The sequence below is a fragment of the Sciurus carolinensis genome, chromosome 16, assembly GCF_902686445.1.
Source record: "Sciurus carolinensis chromosome 16, mSciCar1.2, whole genome shotgun sequence".
Classification (NCBI taxonomy): domain Eukaryota; kingdom Metazoa; phylum Chordata; class Mammalia; order Rodentia; family Sciuridae; genus Sciurus; species Sciurus carolinensis.
The window spans coordinates 40,982,667-41,004,165 of NC_062228.1; the positions used below are offsets into that span (position 1 = coordinate 40,982,667).

The 21,499-nt window shown below is 38.4% G+C and overlaps 1 protein-coding gene across 5 annotated transcripts in view; it reads left to right on the top strand.

The window, feature by feature from the left end:
• The window catches only part of Tdrd12 (tudor domain containing 12), an 86,638-nt gene that overhangs the window by 3,504 nt on the left and 61,635 nt on the right, over window positions 1–21,499 (top strand). For all 5 annotated transcript variants that reach the window (XR_007105324.1, XM_047527396.1, XM_047527397.1 and 2 more), the window contains exons 4-8: window positions 6,952–7,110; window positions 9,511–9,647; window positions 11,338–11,457; window positions 16,632–16,687; window positions 17,941–18,026. Coding sequence is in view for 4 of the 5 variants with exons in the window: in XM_047527396.1 (XP_047383352.1) it covers window positions 6,952–7,110; window positions 9,511–9,647; window positions 11,338–11,457; window positions 16,632–16,687; window positions 17,941–18,026 (558 nt within the window). In the remaining variant the exon portion in view is untranslated. The remainder of the gene's footprint in view (window positions 1–6,951; window positions 7,111–9,510; window positions 9,648–11,337; window positions 11,458–16,631; window positions 16,688–17,940; window positions 18,027–21,499) is intronic.

Consider the following 21,499-nt stretch of genomic DNA (forward strand, 5'->3'; position numbering starts at 1 on the left):
TTTTGTTTTCTTCTCAGCTCTGATGTTCCCCTTCTTCTGGTTCATATTCTGCTCACCCTCGGAGCAAATTTTCTGTCCCATATAGGACTATTTTCCCAAGTGTGTTACAGATGCCACCTATCTTCCAGATTCCTGTAACTTTTACATGGGGAAAGTTTTCCCCCTCCAAGTGTCCATCAGTGGATAAATAAAACATGGTTTGTATGCATATAATACAGTATTATATATACTCATAAAGGAAGGAAATTCTGACACATGCTTCAACATCAGTGAATCTTGAAGACATGATGTTAAGTCAGTCACAGTGGCACAAATACTGTATGATGTCATTTGTTTGAGGTTCCTAGAGTAGTCAAATTCATAGACAAGGCAGATTGAGGTTATTGTTTATGGGTATAGGGTTAGTTTTGCAAGAGAAAAAGAGTTCTGAAAGATGATAGTGAGGGTTGCCAATAGTGTGAACATACTTGATGCAACTGAACTTACACGTGTGAAGCACTGGGTTTGATCCTCAGCACCACATAAAAATAAATAAATAATGTAAAGGTATTGTGTCTGTCTACAACTAAAAAAAATTTTTTTTTAAAAAGGTAGCCCAGGCAACCTGCAGTTGTGTCAGAAACGTGGAAGGCAACTGCATACCCTAATGACATTTTTCAGATTTATAACTAAGTAATTCCTGGGTTTTGATGCTGTGGCAAATGTTATTATTTTATTTAAATATCCATTATTTTCTGCTGGAATACAACAATACTATTGAATTTCTTATATGACCTTGTATACTGGAACCCCACCAAAGTTACTTATTTTTTACTGTGGTAAGATACACATAACAAAATTTACCATTGTAGCTCTTTGTAAGTATACAGTTCAACCCCATTCACAATAGCCTCAAAAAAAATTGGGAATCAATCTGAAGAAAGAGATGAAAGACCTCTACAATGAAAACTATAGAACACTAAAGAAAGAAATTGAATAAGACCTTAGAAGATGAAAAGATCTTCCATGTTCTTGGTGAGGCAGAATTAATATTGTCAAAATGACCATACTACCCAAAGTACTATACAGGTTCAATACAATTCCAGTTAAAATCCCAATGATGTACCTCATAGAAATAGAGAAAGCAACCGTGAAATTCATCTGGAAAAATAAGAGACCCAGAATAGCCAAGGCAATCCTTAGCAGGAAGAGTGAAGCAGGAGGTATCACAATACCAGACCTTAAACTATACTACAGAGCTATAGTAACAAAAACAGCATGGTATTGGCTCCAAAATACACATGAAGACCAATGGTACAGAATAGAAGACATACAGACAAACCCACATACACACAGTTATTTCATAGCAGACAAAGGTACCCAAAAGCGTACATTGGAGAAAAGATAACCTCTTCAACAAATGGTGCTGGGAAAGGAATTAGACAGAGACCCTGCACCTCGTAGAAGAAAAAGTAGGCCCAGATCTTCATCATGTTGTCTTAGGACCTGACTTCCTTAACAAGACTCCTAAAGTACAAGAAATAAAATCAAGAATCAATAAATGGAATGGGATTCAAACTAAAATGTTTCTTCTCAACAAAGGAAACAATGGTATGATGAGAGAGCCTACAGAATGGGAGAAAATCCTTACCATACCCACATCAGATAGAGTCCTAATCTCCAGGATATATAAAGAACTTAAAAAACTTAACACCAAAAAAAACCAAATAACCCAGTCAATAAATGGGCAAAAGAACTGAACAGATACTTCAGAGAAGATACACAATCAATCAAATTTATGAAAAAATGTTTGATATCTCTAGAAATTAGAGAAATTCAAATGAAACTACTCTTAAGACTTCATTGCACACCATTCAGAATGGCAGTTATCAAGAACACTAGCAACAATAAGTGTTGGTGAGGATATGGGGGAAAAGGAACACTCATACATTGCTGTGGGGCTGCAAATTGGTACAACCATTTTAGAAAGCAGTATGGAGATTCCTTAGAAAACTTGGAATGGAACCACCCATTTGACCCAGCTATGCTACTCTTCGGACTATACCCAAAAGACTTAAAATCAGCATATTACAGCAATGCAGCCACATCAACGTTTATAGTAGCTCAATTCACAATTGCTACTGTGGAACCAATCTAGATGCCTTCAATAGATGAATGGATAAAGAAACTGTGGTATATACACACAATGGAATATTACTCAACATTTAAGAAGAATGAAATTATGGCATTTGCTGGTAAATGGTGGAGTTGGAGAATATCATGCTAAGTGAAATAACCCAATCCCAAAAAACCAAAGTCCAAATGTTTTCTCTGATATGTGGATGTCAATTCATAATGGTTTGGGGAGGGCAAGGGAAGAATGGAGGAACTTTGGATTGGGCAGAGGGGAATGAGGGGAGGGGAGGGGGCATGGGGATGGGAAAGGTGGTAGAATGAGAGCGACATTATTTTCCAATGTACATTTAAGATTACATGAATGGTGTGGCTCTGCATTGTGTATAACCAGAGAAATGAAAGATTGTGCTCCATTTGTGTACAGTGAGTCGAAATGCATTCTGCTGTCATGTATTTGGAACAAATTTAAAGAAGTGTTCATTCATAATGCTGCATAACTATCACCACCATCTCCATAACTCTTTTGATCTGGTAAAACTGAAAGCCTGTACCCCTTAAACAGTAACTTTCCCCTCTCCCCACAGACCCTGGCATCCACCTTTCTGCCCTCTCTGTGAGTTTGATTGCTTACCATGTAAGTGAAATCGTGCAGTACGTGTCCTTTGTGACTGGCTTTTCACATAGCATGGTGTTGTAGCACATGTCAGAATTCTGCCCCTGCCCCCAGTACTGGTATTTGAACCCAGGGTCCTTGTGCACACTAGGCAAGTGCTATTCCACAGTGCTATACCTCCAGATCTTTTGTTTTATATTGAGGCAGGGTCTCATCCATTTTCCCAGGTTGGCCTCAAATGTGCAAATCTTCCTGACCCAGCATCCCAAGTAGCTGGGATTACAGGTGTGTGTTACTGTGCCCAACAGAATTTCCTTCCTAATTTAAGACTGAATAACATTCCATTGTGTGTATGTACCACATTTTGCTTATCCATTCATCTGCTCATGGACATTGGATTGTTTTCATGATTTAATTATTGTGATAGTGATGCTATGACCAGGGTGCACACATATCTCTTCAAGATCCTGCTTTTAGTTCTCTTTGCTGCATCATATGGTAATTCTACTTGTAATTTTTTTTAAAGAACTGTGTACTGTTTTCCACAGTGACTATACTGTTTCACATTCTTACCAACAGCGTACACGGGTTCCACTTTCTCTGGATCCTTGTCAATACCTGCTATTGAATAGTTTTTTAAAAGTAGTCACCATCCTAATGAGTGTCAGGTAATAGCTCATTGTGATTTTATTTTGCACTTTTCTGATGCTTAGTGATGTTGAACATCTTTTCATGTGCTTTGTAAAAATACTCAAGTCCTTGGCCCATTTTTTTGGGGGTTAGGTTTTGTTCATTGTCGAGTTTTAGGAGTTGTCTGTATATTCTGGTATCAATCCCTATCTGACAAATGGCTTGCAAATATTTTTTCCCTTTCCATGGTTTTCTTTTCTTTTTACTTTGTTGATAGTTTCTTTTGTGCATATAATTTTTAAATTTTGATGAAGTTCCATTTGTCCAATTTTTCTTTGTTGCCTTTGGTGTCATATCTAAGCAGTCTCTGCCAAATCAAATATTGTGGTGTCCTTGCCCTGTGTTTTCTTTTAAGAGTTTTATATTTTTAGGTCTTACATTTCAGTTTTTGATCCATTTTGTGTTAATTTTTCTATAGTGTCAGGTAAAGATCTAGACTCACTTTCTTGCACATGGATATTCAGTTTTCCTAGCAGTATTTATTGAAGACAGCCCTTTCCCCATTGAATGATTTTGACACCTTTGTCAAATGTTATTTGACCATATTATACACGAGGGTTTAATCTGGGTTCTCTAATTCTGTCGGTGTATGTGTCTGTATTTCAGTGTCAGCACTGTTTTGATTACTATAGCTTTGAATAAAGTTTTGAAATCGGGAAGTATGGAATCCTCCAGCTTTGTTCTTTTACAAGATTGTGTGACTATTTAGGGTCCCTCAAAATTCTATATGAATTTTAGAATGGGCTTTAGGATATTTCTGTAAAAAATATCATCTGGATTTTGATAGGAGTTTTAGTGAATTTGTGGATCACTTTAGGTAGTATTGACATCTTAACGATACTGTTTTCCAACCCATGAATACAGATGTGTTTCCATTTGCTTGTGTCTTTAATTTTTTTCAGCAGTATTTTATAGTTTTCACTGTGTATATTTTTATAGGTGCCTTAGGGTTTTTTATATATGCTTTCATGTTGTTTATGAATAAAGACAGTTTTATGCTTCCTTTCTAGTTATCCTAACAATCTTTTTCTTTTTGTACTGACTAGGACCTCCAATACAGTGTTGAATGGAGTACTAAGTATACTGCTAATAAATTTTTTATTTCATATATTTTACTTTCTGTTCTGCAGTTTATCTTTTCCAGTTTTTTTTCATGTATATAAAAAGTTGCATTTCTTCTCTGAGATTCTTTTTTTTTTTTAATTCACTGTAACCATCTTACATATAAGTTCTTCAACATATTTATAATGGTTGCTTTTAAATCCTCGCCTGTTAATTACAACATCTGGGCATCTTGGGTTCACCTTCTATTGATGGTTTTTTCATGGCCACCCATCACATTTTCATTTCTTTACATGTCTAGCAGTTGTTTCTGTTTCACTGGACATTGTGATTATGATGAATAGCGCTGACAATTAATTGCTGTCGGTCGGCTTGCATAGTGAGAGGCTTGGTTCACACTCTGTGCTCACCTGTGTGGTTTCGCCCTTATTGGTGGAGCACATTCTCTGTAGCACGGTCTTCTCTTCTCAAGCATTACACTCCAGGGCTTCTGTGGAGAACCTGAAATGCTTTCTAAGTCTCTTGGCAGGACTCCTAGTACAAACTCCATTTTCTTGTAATGGATGGGAAAGATAACCAAAGCCAGACAGTAAGGTGGTGAAAACAGATTTTATCCACAAACTATTAACAGTAGGAGAAAGAACTGAGCTCCAGCCCTTTTGTGTAGAGGTGAGAATGGGGCTAGGACTCAAGTAGAAATTAGGAAGCATTGGTCAGTGTGAACATGGTTAGGACAGCTGTGTTTGCTAGCTGACAGTTAAGTTAGGATTCTGTCATCCCACAGAGACTTGAAGGTGGAGACTGTGTGCTTCCTGGTGATTACATTTCTCAGGAATAGCTTTCAGGTCTTTGAGAAAGACACTCCTGAGTTGTAGATACATGTTTACAATTGTAAGCCCTTTCAAATAAATGTTCAAAGGAAGGTCAGGGCTGTGCTGCATCGGGTACAGTGAATTCTCCTGGCAGTATTGAACTTTCTTATTTAGGTATTTTGATGGGAAACTGCAGTCATCCTAGGGACATGGCCTTCTGCAGCTTGAAGCCATGCTGAAGTTTGGTTGTCCTTGAGTGAAAAGATCTGCTCAGGGTTCTGTATTTCTGTTGAGCATCAGCTAAAACTTTTTCTTCCAGCCTTCCGCTATTGGTCTTCTCTGGACTCCCTGGAGTCTGATCTAAGCAGTGGAGGATGTGCCAAGTATGTGAGTCTGCACATGACTCACATCCCCTCTGTGACCCTCCTTTTCTGTGTTCTCCCCTTAGTTTTCAGCTGCTCTGGTAGCTCCAAAACCCTTTCCTCTGTTACTCCAAATGACATGCATTGTGCCTTTCTGCTTGAGGTATAAGAGTCTTCATTCTGGACTGGGGTTGTGGCTCAGTGGTAGGGTGCTTACCCAGCGTTTGTGGGGCACTGGGTTCAATCCTCAGAACCACATGAAAATAAATAAAGGTATTTTGTCCATCTACAATTAAAAATATTTTTTAAAAAAAGAGTCTTCATACCACATGGATGAGGGTGGGGTGCTGAAGGGGTGGGGGCAGTGGGAGGTCCTCTGGGAAGAGCTGTGTAAACCTGGATGTCACACAGAGAGGTTTCCTTCTTTCAGGCACCAAATCTCTAGGCTCTGCTTGCTTTTGGCAGTTCTTCAGGGCCTTCAAATAGTTTTGTTTTTTTCCAGGGTTTACAGTTATTACCTGCAGGTGTCATAAGAATTGTTCTACCATCACTAGAATCAGAATGATCACTGTTCTTTTTTCCAATTTTTTATTATAAAAATGTTCAAATATTTGGAAAAGTAGAAATAATACTAATGCAAACATCTGTGTTCCTTCCCCTTGGTATTTAGAATCTTGGGATATTATTGCTTCTAGGCCCTTTCACTAGGCAGAGCTAGGAAATACATTTGAAAAGTCATGAATTCTTATATTTTCAACTCAAATTTAACTTTTTAGTGTTTTCATCCTATCTCTAACAATGGGAATCTTGGTTTCTCATAATAATAATATGTAACCAGATATATTCCAATAATTTGACTTTGATTCTGTTCCTTGCACTTCATTCTTCCTTCCACCATAGGTAATAATTTATATTTACTTTGGTTTATTTATCATTCATTTAATATGAGTATAATATACATATATTATTTATTTCTTTCTTTAAAAATGTTAAAAATATTGTTCTGATCCTCGTTTGTGTATATTATAGATATTTTCAAAATATGGAGATAAACAGCATCTCTGCCTTTTGAATCATAGCACATAATTGATAATTACTTACATATTGTTGCTTACACACTTTGGTATTTACTTTTGGTTTGACCATTTAAGACAAAAGTGCTTATTAAGAATTTGTTATATCACTTATATTAGAAATAATTATCATGATTTTAAGGTTTATTATTTTATGGTTCTACTTTTAAATCATGTATTATTTTATCTTTTAACATTTGTTATGTCTTTTAACAATTTTACAGGTTGAAGATCCAGGTTGCTTCTGGGTTATTATAAAAGGATGTAGTCCCTTTTTAGATCATGAAGTTGACTACCAAAAACTAAATACTGCCATGAATGACTTTTATAACAGCATGTGTCAAGATATAGAAATAAAGCCATTAATATTGGAAGAAGGGCAGGTATGTATTTAAATGTGCTTTAATCACCATGTCTTAAAACACCACTCAAAATGTAAAATACTTTGATTCCTAAGGGGATGAAAGCTTTTGGAGTAATGTTAGTTGTTTATAATCATTGCCTGGTGTTAAGATTTTTAGCACAAGATGGAGGCTAGCCATGCAAAGGATGATTGTGTAAGTCACGTGGGACAATAGGAAATGGCATGTCATCTAAATCCAGGCATTGGGGCCATACTCCTGGGTCTGGGAACCAGGAGATGATTCTAAATCCAAAGCAGATGTAGGCACTTCAGCAGAGAGCTTGGAGTTCTCAGTCTAGTGCTGACGCCTCCCTTTTGTTGCTTGTGACTTAGGCCTAACTCATGCTTCTTTTTCTTACTCTACATCATGGCCTCCCTTTGCCTTCTTGCAGTTCAGTGTTCATTGTCCACTGTGTGATTGTATCAACATTTGTGAGAAGAGTTTGAATTCTTTTAGTGGTGTGATGGGAAAAGATTTTATAAACTCTTTTTGAAAAAAACTAAGAAACATTTTAATCCCTTTCCCCAAAATCATTAATAACATAGTTTATTAGTTTTCTTTATCATTGGCTTATTGAAGAAATAAAACCTGGTCATTTGTCCTTTTTAGAAATATTTTACATTTTGAACTCCCAAGGGCTTCCTTTTGTACATAGTTTAACTTTTCTGTGGACTTATAGTTAAGTAGAGTTAAATACAAAGCTTTGGATAGATACAGGGTCACTTTTTTTCTCTGTCTCTCAAGAATATGCTGTGAAGTTTATGTTGTATTGAATTGGAAGGTAACATCACTTTTGGTGGTGCTGTGATTGACCAGTGGATTCAGGTGGTGACAGCCTGATCCCTCCCTTGGACGCTTATATTTATAATCACTGTTCAGCTTGATACTTAAATTGTTCAGTTTTTGACCAGCAGTAGCCTTAGTATAACACAATTTCAAAGTTTACTGGTTATGTGAACTATTAACTAGTCAAACCATTCTTATAAGTTGCATTGATTTTAGCATTAAATATAAATGCTCTATCTTTTGTTAGAATTTATCTTGAATCATTTGAGTTTTGAAGTATGTGAGGCTCTCAGGCACTTATCTCTTACCGTGTGACTGTACCATATTTTCCACTTTCAGTTCCAGAGGTCAGGAATCTCCACTGGTCCACTTCTTCCCTGACTGGGCACAACCCTTGCTACTGTCTGACTCTGTAAGCCTGTGGTCAGTGTATGATTTGCTTGGCTGTGGATTATCTGTTGAGTATGATGGTTCTGTGGTTCAGTCAGGATGCCAGGGACTGTCACTTAAGTGGAGTGGTTCCACTTAAGAGAGGCAGTAAGCAGTTATTCATTCAGCCATCCACTAAGTCGTTTTTGAACACTTAGTATGTGCCAGGCACTGTGCTAGGTCCTGGAAATATGGCAGTAAGCAAAACAAACAAAAATACATTTTCATGGAGCCAGCATCCATTTGTGATAGGTCATAAACAAATTTAGAAGGTGGGAAAAGCCATGCAAGGAAATGGAGAGGATGACCCTGAGGTTGCAGTTTTATATCAGTCTGACACATGATTGACAATCATCTGTAAGCTTTCTGACTTAAGAAGGGAAACCAATGCATTTCTAAATTTTTACTTTCTAAAAATTTTCCTTAGTTAAGGAGTTTGAATGATTTTACAGTAGTTCCCCTTACCTGCAGGGGATATGTTCTAAGACCCAAGTGAACGCCTCTCTATATACACTATGTTTTTCCCTGTACTTCCATATTTACGATATTTTATAGATTAGCCACAGTAAAAGATTAGTAATAACAAGTAAAACAACAATTATAATAATATACTTTAAAAGTTTGCACTTCAGAGTCATTAGTCAGTAAAATAAGGGTTACTTGAACACAAGCATCTGCGATGCTGTGACAGCTGATCCAGTAACTAAGATGACTACTGAGTGACTAATGGGCAGGTGGCACATGCAGTGTAGGTATGCTAGACAAAGAACACTTCACTTTCTGGGCTTGATGGAAGGAGATGGTGAGATTTTATCACACTGCTCAAAAAAGAGCACAACTTAAAACTTGCGAATTGTTTATTTCTGGAATTTTCCGTTAATATTTTCAGGTTTTAGTTAATCATTTAGCACTGAAACTGTGGATGAGGGGACTACTACAGTAAGAAAAACAGTGGAACAGAATCTGGGTGATCTGTGTTCTTCTGAAGTTCTTTCCTTGGAAGACTGTGTTAAGCTTAGGCAGGTCCAGCCTTTGGCATCTTTCCTGTTTTGTAACATAAAATGCAGGCCAAGATGGTTTTGAGAGGGCCTTTTGGTTCTCTTATGTGACTAGAGATTTTTAATACCAAACTTAAAAACTAAAACCTTCCTTTTTCTTTTGTAGGTTTGTGTGGTTTATTGTCAGGAGCTGAAGTGCTGGTGCAGGGCTGTTATTAAGTCAATCATATCTTCCGCAGATCATTACCTGGCAGAATGTTTCCTTGTGGATTTTGCCAAGTACATTCCAGTAAAATCTAAAAAGTACGTATGCATGTATTTTGCCTTAACACTCTTCAAGGAGACAAATGTCAGTTTTAAAGGAGAATATCCATTTTTAAAGTAAGGTAACAAAGGTCTTTACCTTTTGAGAAAGATGATACTAGAATTTTTTAACTTCTCAAATGGAAGACTTGCAAGTTCCAGTCCGTGTCCTCTGACTGGAAGAGCAGTGGTCAGGTGAGACTCAGGGAAGTTGTATCTCTTTTCCACCTTCCTTCCTGGAAAGGGCAAAGAGATTCAGGCCCTTCTCTTTGCGTCTCCTGGAGCCTTCACCAGCTGTTCTCTGTTCCCTCAGTTTGCTTCTGTGATGGAGCATGTCCATTAGGGAAGTATGGCTGCAAGAAAGACACTACCAGGAGGTAGAGAAAAACTCTTATCTCCCCAGAAGAGTAGGTTGCTGGCCCAGCCTCAGGTTGCAGAGATCAGATTGTGTGCTCAAGTGTGTGTTCCTGATTGCCCTGCTTACCAAAGTGAGGGGGTCACCATGGCTGAAGGTAGGGAGAGAGTGAGCTGGTGACTGGGTAGCCTTTACTGATTCTGGGGCCACACGTCACTGTTTATTAGAAAACCCTAGTAACAAGTCAGTCTCAGTGTTTTGTGATAACTTTTCTAGTTTTATGTCCCCAGAGAAAGGGATCATCAGCTTAATAAATAAATATGAGGACTCTTCTTCCTCTGAAGGAGGAGCAATACCAAGTAGACTTCATTTGCTATAAGAGGGGTCTCCTGAATAGAAAAATTTGTGGCAGAAGGGCTTGCCAGACCTTGGGAATTTAGAGATACTTAAGGAAAAAGTAGATACCTTTCCAGCTTATAATTCTGCACCTTTATAATTGATATAAAATAACTATTGTGTTTAACTGTTGGGGAGCTTTCTTTTTGTATTTGGAGAATCATATGATGAAATAGAACAACCACCTTTTCCTAACCTTTATGAGGCAAAAGATGATGCACGTACAGGCATAATGAGGATCCAGGGATGGTAAAGTGGTCTGTCATTTGCCTTAATGAGATTAAAATTGTTGACTTTTTTTTCGTTTGTGGTGCTGGGGGTTGAACCCATGCGTCCTTGGCTGGGACCTCATGCTTGCTAGGCGAGTGCTCTATCATTGAGCGCACACCCACCCCCAGCCTGATGTTGATCTTATTTATCAAATATCAGTCTTCTGGTTCTTTTGTGCAAAGTTGGCAGATACTAATTATTAGAATATCCATCTATTTATAGAAACTTTCATGTAATTCTGGTCATATACTGATGTTGATATTTAAAAATCTTAAACAGAATTTCTCCACAGGTTTGTTTATTATTACCCAGTATGTCTGAATCTCCAGAACCTCATTAAGACATTTTTTTCCTAAATTTTTGCCCTTCTGCCTTGAAATTTTCATACCATAGATATGCTGATCTTTTATTTATGTACTGTATTTATATTTGTGCTTTGTTCACAAAATGACTAAGGTTTTTTTGTTTTTTGGGTTTTTTCCCCCCACTCCTCAAGAAATAGTTTTTCCTCCTGGCTACATATATCCAAGTGCTGTGGGTAGTTGCATTAGAAAGTTATTTTCTGTGTTTTGTTTTACATTAAATATATTAATTATGTAAGTGTACTTTAAATGACTGTATTGCGTACAATTTTGTTTGTAATGGAACTATCTCTGCTTCACTTTTAAGCATCCGGGTTGCAGTAGAATCTTTTATGCAGCTTCCCTATAGAGCAAAAAAATTCAGACTGTATTGCACAAAACCTGTTACATTACACATTGACTTCTGTGAAGACAATGCTGAAATTGTGTAAGTACAGCTTCTTCAATAGTTTAAATCATTAAAAACCTTAAATCAAGTGTTTATTTGAAATCTGTTCCTTGGTAGGAATGCTAAGAAATTGCACAGGTCTCTGTTCTGCAAGAGGTGGCTTTTGAATCGTTGTCAAATCTGGCTGTGTAGCAGAGTCCCCTGGGCAGCCCCATCTCCAGAGGCTAAAGTTGGGAAGTTAGAAGAGGGCCTGAGCTCTGTGCTTCTTGCCCTTTGTATTTTTTTACTTATAAAAAGAAATAAGTTACCTATAAAGAAAAAATAAAACAGGATAATGGACCATGAAAAGTTTATTAACAAGGCATGGCAGTGCAAGCCTGTACCCCAGCTATGTGGGAGTCTGAGGTAAAAGGATCATTAGAGCCCAGGAGTTCAAGGCCCCAGCCTGGGCAACACAGTGAGACCCTGTTTCAAACAATCAAAAATTTATTGCATTCCTCTCCAGCCCTTTGCCCTCCCTCCTATGAGGCCTTGTGGTCTGTTAAACCTCCAAACTTCTAAAACCTTGTCAGTGCTTTTATACACATCTTACCTGCATGAAACTGTCAATGAAAATTAGAACACTGACTTTTTGGCAAAATTAACTTAAGAGTATATATTGCTCACCCCAATTAGAATGGCGATTATCAAGAATACAGGCAACAACAGGTGTTGGCGAGGATGTGGGGAGAAAGGTACACTCATACATTGCTGGTGGGGCTGCAAATTAGTGCAGCCACTCTGGAAAGCAGTGTGGAGACTCCTTAGAAAACTTGGAATGGAACCACCATTTGACCCAGCTATCCCACTCCTTGGCCTATACCCAAAGGACTTAAAATCAGCATATTACAGAGATACAGCCACATCAATGTTCATAGCTGCTCAGTTTAGTCAGATTGTGGAACCAACCTAGATGTCCTTCAATTGATGAATGGATAAAGAAACTGTGGCATATATATACAATGGAATATTACTCAGCCATAAAGAATGATAAAATTATGGCATTTGCAGGCAAATGGATGAAACTGGAGAATATCATGCTAAGTGAGATAAGCCAATCTCAAAAAACCAAAGGACAAATGATATCGCTAATAAGTGGATGATGACACATAATGGGGGGTGGGAGGGGTTAGTGTTAGGGTTAGAGTTAGGGTTAGGGAGGGGGCAAGAATGGAGGAAGGAAGGACTGTATAGAGGGAAAAGAGGGGTGGGAGGGGTGGGGGGGAAGGGGAAAATAACAGAATGAATCAAACAACATTACCCTATGTAAATTTATGATTACACAAATGGTATGCCTTTACGCCATGTACAAACAGAGAAACAACATGTATCCCATTTGTTTACAATAAAAAAAAAAGAGTATATATTGGAGCTCTTTACCATGAATTTTTTTTCATGGGTGGATGTAATTATCCTACTTGTACTTAACCATTCTCCTCCTGATAGCTAGATACATTACTTCCACATGATTTGGCACATTCATATAAAATATGTAGATGCCAAGAGATATACACTTGCACACACACACTCTCCTGTCTTTGTTCCTTTTTACTAGTATCTGGTCATGGTGCTAGTGTTTGTACAGAATGCTTTCCTGTACTGGGCAGTACTTTGTCAGGTATAAGTCTGATCGGTTATTTTATTATCATAATTATTCAATGACAATAATAGTACTAATTAATGGGTTTCTCTGTGACATTTCCATACATCCATATGTGCTTTGATCATATCCACCCTTTCTTCTACTCTCCTACCCTTTCTGGTCCTTCCCTCTCTCTTCTGCACCCACTGCTCCACTTCCCTTTCCAAATAGTCTTCTGTTTTCTCTCCCCCGCCCCAATTCACAGAAAACATGCAATACCCATCTTTCTGTGTCTGGTCAATTTCACTTAATATGATAACCTTCAGTCCAGCCCATTTTCCTGAAAATGATATGATTTTATTCTTCTTATGATTGAATGGTACTCTATTGTATATAACATATATTTTTAATCATCTGTTGATGCACACTTAGGCAGATTCCATATCTTGGCTATTGTGAATAGTGCTGTAGTAAACATGGGTATGCAGGCATTTCTTTTATATGCTGATATCATACTTATGAGTGTGTACCCATAAGTGGTGTAACTGGAGTTCTTTTTTCAGGTTTGTTTTTTGTTTTTCCTTTTTTAGGAATTTTCTTCTGTTTTCCATAGTGACTATACTAATTTACATTCCTACCAACAGTGTATAAGGGTTCCTTTCTCTCCACATCCTTACCAGCATTTGTTATTTTTATATTTTTTAAACACTTTTTTAAAAATATTTTTTAGTTGTTGATAGACCTTTTTATTTATTTATATGCAGTGCTGAGAATCGAACCCAGTGTCCCACACATGCTAGGCAAATGCTCTACCACTGAGCTACAACCCCAGCCCTATTTTTCTATTTTTGATAATACCTATTCTGAGTGGCTTGATTTCTGTCTCTGTAGTTGGTGGGGTCAATTCCATCCTTTCCTTCAGGATCGTGGCACATAGAAGGAAAAGCCATAGAGATCAGCCCAATTCTGACTCCACTCACACATGGCAGTGATGATGTATTGTGCTCTCTGAACTTGAAAGCTGTAGCTGGGTGTAATGGTACATACCTGTAATCCTAGCAGGGCCGAGGCAGGAGGATCGAAAGTTCCAGGCCAGCGTTAGCAAGGCCCTCAGCAACTTAGTGAGACCTTGTCTCATAATAAAAAATAAAAAGGGTTGAACATCTAGCACAGTGGTGTAGTACCCCTGGGTTCAATCCCTGGTACCAGAAACAAAAACAAAACAAAACAAAAACAATTTGGAAGCTACCTCTCTGTGGATACTTTTGAGCTCTTTAGAGACCTTCCTGTACCCCACTCTCTCACTCCCACCACCTGCACTTGATGTGGTGAATACATCACTCTTGCGGCCTGCCTCAGAATCCACACTGATGAGATAATAAGCCAGCTAGTCTTTGTGGAAACCATTACTTCCCACAAGGCTGCCTGGGGCAGCCTACACTGCCACTCATACTCCTTTGCTCTGAGAGACTCCGGGAGTAAGGTCTCTGGTATGGCAGTACCCACTGCCCTCTCAGCTGTCCCTGTTTCAGAGCAGCCAGCTACTGACCCTTCAAGCATGAATTGGGCACTAGCCTATATAGCCCAGCTCCTCATCAGAGGAAGTCTACCCATTTGCTGTCCTGCTGCCTCTCAGCATGGTCTCTTTCTCAACCTCAATAGTCTTCAGTGGCCTTCCCCACTCTCAGATGGACCCCACTTAACATGAGGATATCTCCAGTGTAGGTGAAGGATTTAAGTTGTCTTACTGAGGTTTGATCATATTCTTTGACATGTGATACTTTTTATTTGTATATTATCTAAAACAAATTTCTTAGTATGTGATTATAATTTGTGATGGATTTTCCCATCTAAAAAGACTAGCAATCTCTACCACCATTGGGGTACAGAAAGTACCACCCTGGGCTGGGGATATAGCTCAGTTGGTAGAGTGCTTGCCTCTCAAGCACAAGGTCCTGGGTTCAATCCCCAGCACCAAAAAAATAAATAAATAAATAAATAAATAAATAAATGTACCACCCAACATTGAGTATTACTAGGCTTTTAAATTTTTGTTTGTTAGGTAAAAATGGTACTTTGTTTTAATTTGAACTTTCCTGACAAAGTTGAGTATTTCTTTATGTGTTTATTCTCTGTGTGTGAAAGAGAGAGACAGACACTGATTGAGTTACCTGTTCATATACTATATTGATTTTTCTCTTTGATTTGTTTGCCTTATGGGAATTTACTATTTTTTACATATGTGTATATATGTATTTTTTCTTTCTTCCTTTTTTTTTGATGGTACTTAGAATTGAACCCAGGACCTCATGCAAGGGATCTACATCTTTATTTTGTTTTACTTCAAGACAGAGTCTCACTAAGTTGCTGCTACTGGCCTTGAACTTGAGATCCTCCTGCCTCAGCCTCCTGAGGAACTGGGATTACAGGTGTAATATGCCTGGCCATATTTCGTTTTTAAAAAACTTCTTAGGTAAATTTTTTTTGTGTGACAAGATTTTTTAACCCCTTTTGTTTTCACTTTATTTATTTATATTTTTATGTGGTGCTAAGGATTGAACCCAGTGCCTCCCATGTGCTAGGCAAGCGTGCTACCAATGAGCCACAACCCAAGCCTCACTATCTTTATTGTCTCTTTTCAGAAGTCCTTTGTAATTCTCTTGAAGTAAGGTGCTTAATCTAAGTAAAAAAAAAAATATTTTGAATACCAATTATGTACAGGTACTGGGCTGCATGTGTTATATATATTACCTTATTTTTTTCTTTAAAAGAACTCTTGGAGGGGCTGAGGTTGTGGCTCAGTGGTAGAGTGCTTGCCTAGCATGAGTGAGGCTCTGGGTTCAATTCTCAGCACCACCTATAATAAATAAAATGTCCATCAACAACCAATAAGGAAAAAGAACTCTTTGAGGATGGTGGTAACATCTCAGATGATTAAAAATAGTGGAAGCATAACAATTCTAGCCTTAAACTTTAGTTTCATTCCTTACTACCAAATCCTGGTTTCTCCTGCTTTTCCCACTACCTACAGCTTTTTCTTTTTCTTTTTTCTTGCTAAAGTAGAGGAAAGATGTAGAAAAAACAAGCTGATGGAGATCCAGTGGGAGAGGGCCAGCAGTGCCAGGGTCAGCTGAGGCAGGAATAGCTTGAGATGATACAGTGACTGGCTTTCTCCCACCACCTCCTGGATGCTGGTTTAGCAGATGTGTATCACATTGCTCTCCGTGCCAGACTGTACTGGACATTGCACACTTGGGATCTATGCCCCAGGGAGCTTGTGTTCTGGCTGGAGAGACAGATTTGTCACAGGTAACCGGGGATGACCGTGTTGCAACAGAACTGTCATGGTATTGCGCATGTCTCAGCAGGGCCTCTCTAGTGTGAGTGTCTGCGCTAGTGCCAGTGGCCTTGGCTTTGCAGGATACTCCTAGGGTCTTCATGAGCAGAGCAGGGCCAGAGACAACCTCCCTGCTACCTCTAGCAAATAGACTTTATATTTAATGCCAGAAATATCCAGTGGATGGTTTACTAAATAAATTTAGTGTACTAGGCTTAGAATTTGTAATGAAGTTTTATCTATTTATTGTTCCAGACCTGCCAAAAAGTGGGACAGTGCAGCTATCCAGTACTTTCAGAACATTCTTAAAGGTAAGACCAGTGCATTGTGATCACTGTACCCTGCTTTGAACTGACACCCTTGGTGGCTTACCCTTCTGTTGGAAAGGATTTTGACCTTTGCCTGCTAAGCTGGCATATGGGAGCTTCATGTCAGTGTCACAGTGACTGTACCCCTGAAACTTTGTGGGTGGATGCAATGCCAATAATTAACAACTCAAATTAAAAAGTGACTGTTTCTGTAGATGAACCCCCCGCACAATAAACTTAAAAACTACAGTGCTGCAGAATAAATTTATGTGCATTTTATTAAACTAATAATTAAAACCTATCCTTTTTTAGTGAGCAAAGGATATTTATTGTGTAATAATCATTATTACTAATTTAAGATGTATAAAATATCTTTACCTTTTTAGTGTATTATTTTATTTGAGCAGCTATAAAATTAACCTCTTTTATGGCATCTGTCTTGACTCCTGACTTTTAGGGGCCCATGACTGTGCCTCCCTCTTAGGGCTGTTCTAAAGAATGAGTAGATATGACATGCCTGGGGTGCTGCATGGGACCTAGTTGGATTCTGGCTGTCCTGTGCTGCCCCATTGTTTGAATAAAGGAAAAGCCAGATGCTTTGAACCTGGGAGAAGTGGGAGGGTGGGCCCTTGGGGGTATGCTGGGAGATGGGAGTGTGGGTTTGGAGGTGGTAGACCCCCTGGGGTTGAATTCTGCCTCTCCCCTTCTGTGTATGTAGCCTTGGGCAAGTTACTTAACTTTCTCTGAGCCTGGTATCCTTACCTGAAAAATGTTAAAAAAGGTTGTGATAAAAATCAAAAGAAATCAGGCATATAAAGGACTTAACATAGTTCATGATAGGTGCTCATAAATGGAGTTCCCATTGGGTTCTTGAGTCTGTGATAGAGTAACTAAGAAGTCCAGTTCATGGGGTGTTTGGAGGGGAGAAGGGGTACTTGGATGAAAGGTGCAATTGGAAATTTGGATGTGGTTGTCAGTGGGAGAGAAGAAGGCAGAAATGTACTTGAGAGGTATTCATAGGTGGCAGGGGGACACTGTTGATGGGGACAGAGGATATGTGGCTCTCTGCACAGTCAGGAGAACCTTTTCCATGGCTCACTGGCCCTTCCACCTTATGCTCTAGGAGCCCACCCTGCTCAAGGAAGCTGCTGGCTGTTGGTCAGCAACAACTAACCACCTAAGAAGAAATAGTCATGATCACATTAAATGTACTTTGCACACGTCACCTCATTTGTGCTCTTATTTATGCCATTTAGCAACTACCCAGGTGGAAGCCAAACTATGTGCTGTGGAAGAAGATACTTTTGAGGTTTACCTTTATGTAACAATAAAAAATGAAAAAGTAAGTGAAAGATTTGTGTTTTTCAAAATATTTTATCAAGAAAAATTGTAATTCACACAGCATAGAAGTTATCTGAATGTTTCAAAGTCTGGCTTAAATGAGAAGTTAACCAGGACTGTCTCCTTTTTTTTTTTTTTTTTTTTTTTTTTTTAATATTTTTTAGTTGTCGATGGGCCTTTGTTTTATTTATTTATATGTGGTGCTGAGGATTGAACCCAGTGCCTCACATGCTAGGCAAGTGCTCTACCACTGAGCCACAACTTCAGCCCTGTGTTTCCTTTTTTGATTACTTTAAAACAATTACTTCAGTACTTATTGGGGCATTGTCTCATTTAGTAATGGACAAGAAATTATTACTGTGATGATGAGTATGAAATGTGTGCTGACAGGGACATGGTCATTACAAATAATTGCTGTGGCTCACCCCCCCCCCATTTTCTCATTGTATTATATGCTCATTGTTAAGAACTCAGATGCCATACATAGACAAAGAAAGTGGATCTGACCTGTGAAACCTTTACCCTCCCCTACCTAGGTATTCACTGCTACATTTTGGCCAGCTGCCTTTTCTGAAGGACACCATGAGGTGCAGCTCTGCACCTTGGGAAAGTGGAAGGCATAGATCTAGGGCTGCTCAGAACCCACAGAGGGTGACCTACCCAGGGATGGGGGTTGCAGGGAATTGAACCCAGGGCCTTGCACATGCTAAGTACCTACTGTACCACTGAACTATATTCAATGCCCACCTGGGGATTTAAACTATATATATATATATTTTGAACACTTGACTCACTGGAGAGATACTAAAATAATGTGATTATTGTATATACTTTGCCCAGATTACCCTAATGTTATGACTGCATAGAATCATAGTATAGTTATTAAAACCAGAAAGTTAACATTGATAAAACACTGTTTAACAAATTCTCAATATTTGAATGCTGCCAGTTTTCTTACTAATTTTCTGGTTTAGGCTCTGATTCAGGACTTGGGTTGCATTTACTTGTCATGTCTTCTTAGTCTCCTCTAGTCTGGGACAGATCCTCAGGCTTTACTCACCTTTCATGACCTTGACACTTTTAAAAGTATTGGCCACTTGTTTTCCAGAATGTCACTCAAGTTGGTTTTGCCTGTGTTTTCTCACAGTTAGGTTGAGGTTGAGTGTCTTTGCAGTAATGCCACAGAAGCAATGTCGTGCCTGTCTCAGAGCATTTTGTGGGGTCCATACTGTTAACTTGTCTAATTGCTAGTGATTAGTTCATGCCGATCACGTGGTAATGTAGTGTGGTATGGGTCTTCCCCATACAGAGTTGCCGTTTTTTGTTTTTTTTTTTTTCTTTTGAGATTAATAAGTATTTTATCGGGAGATACTTTGAGACTGTGCAAATATTCATCAATGCTTCTTGCCTGTAAAAATTATTACTGTGGTGTTTGCCTGTTTCCATCATGCCTTCTACAATTTTTTTTGCCTTCTACATTTTTTTTTTTTTTTTCATGCTGGGGATTGAACCCACGGACTTGTGCTTGCCTTGCAAGCACTGAGCTATCTCCCCAGCTGGAAGAGTTATGTTTATCTTCCTCTGAGGTGCTGGGGACTCGAACCGCTGACCCTGCGCTTGCTAGGCGAGCGCTCTCCAATAGGAGCAATTTCTTCAGTTCCTTACCTTCTACATTTTTAAATAGAATTCTGTAGTAAAGAATTGTTCCTTCACCATTTATTAAGTCATTCAATTAATATTAGTATGGATTTTTGGTTATTGAGGGATAATAACCATTGCTATCATTATTGTCTTGCTCAGATTGCTTTAGTTTTTGGTCATTAGGAGTTTCTTCAAAGCAGCTCATGTGTCCTTTCAATGTGCCCGTCATTGTTTGAACACTCTTTTATCTTTCCAGTCTCACAGAATGCTCCAGGATCATTTTGTCATTTTCCACAAATCAACCACTTTGCCAACAAATGCTGTTTTTTTGAATTAATGAATGATAAGTGATAGTTTGATATAAAGATGAGGGCACTAGGTGTACTTGCTGCTCCTGGGTTGTCTCATTGATTGTATATCCTCTCAGCACAAAGTGTTAGGAAAAATCTGCAGATAACTAACTCATGAGTGCACATGAGCTATATTTATCTCTAGTCTATCATCTGTACATGTGTCAATAGCTCTGATCCCTCTAGATTCAATCCTGCAACTGCAGGGTCGTCCAATTCCAACAGTGAGAAACCCACACCAAATAAGCCATGGTGTACTTACACAATCAGTCCTAGTATTCACATAAAATAGTTTTCAGAATTGCTAACATATGTTCTTGTGAAAAGGAAATTTGTCTCTAGCCTTACTTTGAACAGCTAAATTATTATCAGAGTTGCTCAAGTTAGTTTATTTTTTCTTTCCCACACCCTTCAGTGTGATTGTGTTATTCTTTTGTAAAAAGGTTCATTTTTTTACTGTCTGTGTTGCAGTTTGGGTTCTCACACCCTGGTTGGTTTTACCTGTGACTTCTCATTGCTTGTTTTACAGTGGTAAATTGTTGGTAAAAATTGTGGGCTATAGGATCAGTCTCCTAAAACATATTTTCTAAAATAAATTGTCTACTGACTTGCTTTCCTCTTGCTTCCCAAAAGTCTCTCTTTCTCACCATGCAGGTTGTAGATTATGACGACTTGCTTCAAGGTGGTGAAGTACAGAAGGCAGGAAGGTCCAAATGGTGCATGAGGTCATAATTGCCAGAAAAAGGTTAAGGTCAACAGTCCTTTTCCAGCTCCCAATGGAAGAACAGGGCTATGTCCCATGGTGGTCTTTTTGGCCTGGCTTCTTTCATTCAGAAAAATTATTTTAAGAGACATCCATGTATCAATAGTTTATTCCTTTTATGGTCAAGAACTCTTCCCTTATACAGCTAACTATAGCATGTGCATCCATTCTCTTGATGGACATTTGAGCTGTGGCCAGTTTGGGAATATAATAATATAGATGATATCAGAAACTGCCAATTTGTTTTCCAGAGTTATTGATCATTTTATATTCCATCAGCAATGTATAACACTTCACTTCCTTTACGTCCTCCTTGACACTGTGGTTATTCTAATAGGCATGTAATAGTATATCATTGTGGCTTAAATTAGCATTTGCCACATGACTAATGATGCTTTTATGTGCTTATTTTATGTATTTATTTACTTATATATACATATTTTAATATTTTTTAGTTGTTGATGGACCTTTATTTGTTTATGTATGTATGGTGCTGAGACTCCAACCCAGTGTGCCTTACGTGTGCTAGGCGAGTGTTCTACCACTGAGCCACAACCCCAGCCCCTACTTACATATTTTTTTAATACTAGGGATTGAACACAGACAGGCTTTACCACTGAGCTACATCCCTAGCCCTTTTTATTTTTATTTTTTATTTTGGGATAGGGTCTTGCTAGTTGCTGAGGCTGACCTTGACTCTTTTTAAAAATTATTATTTTT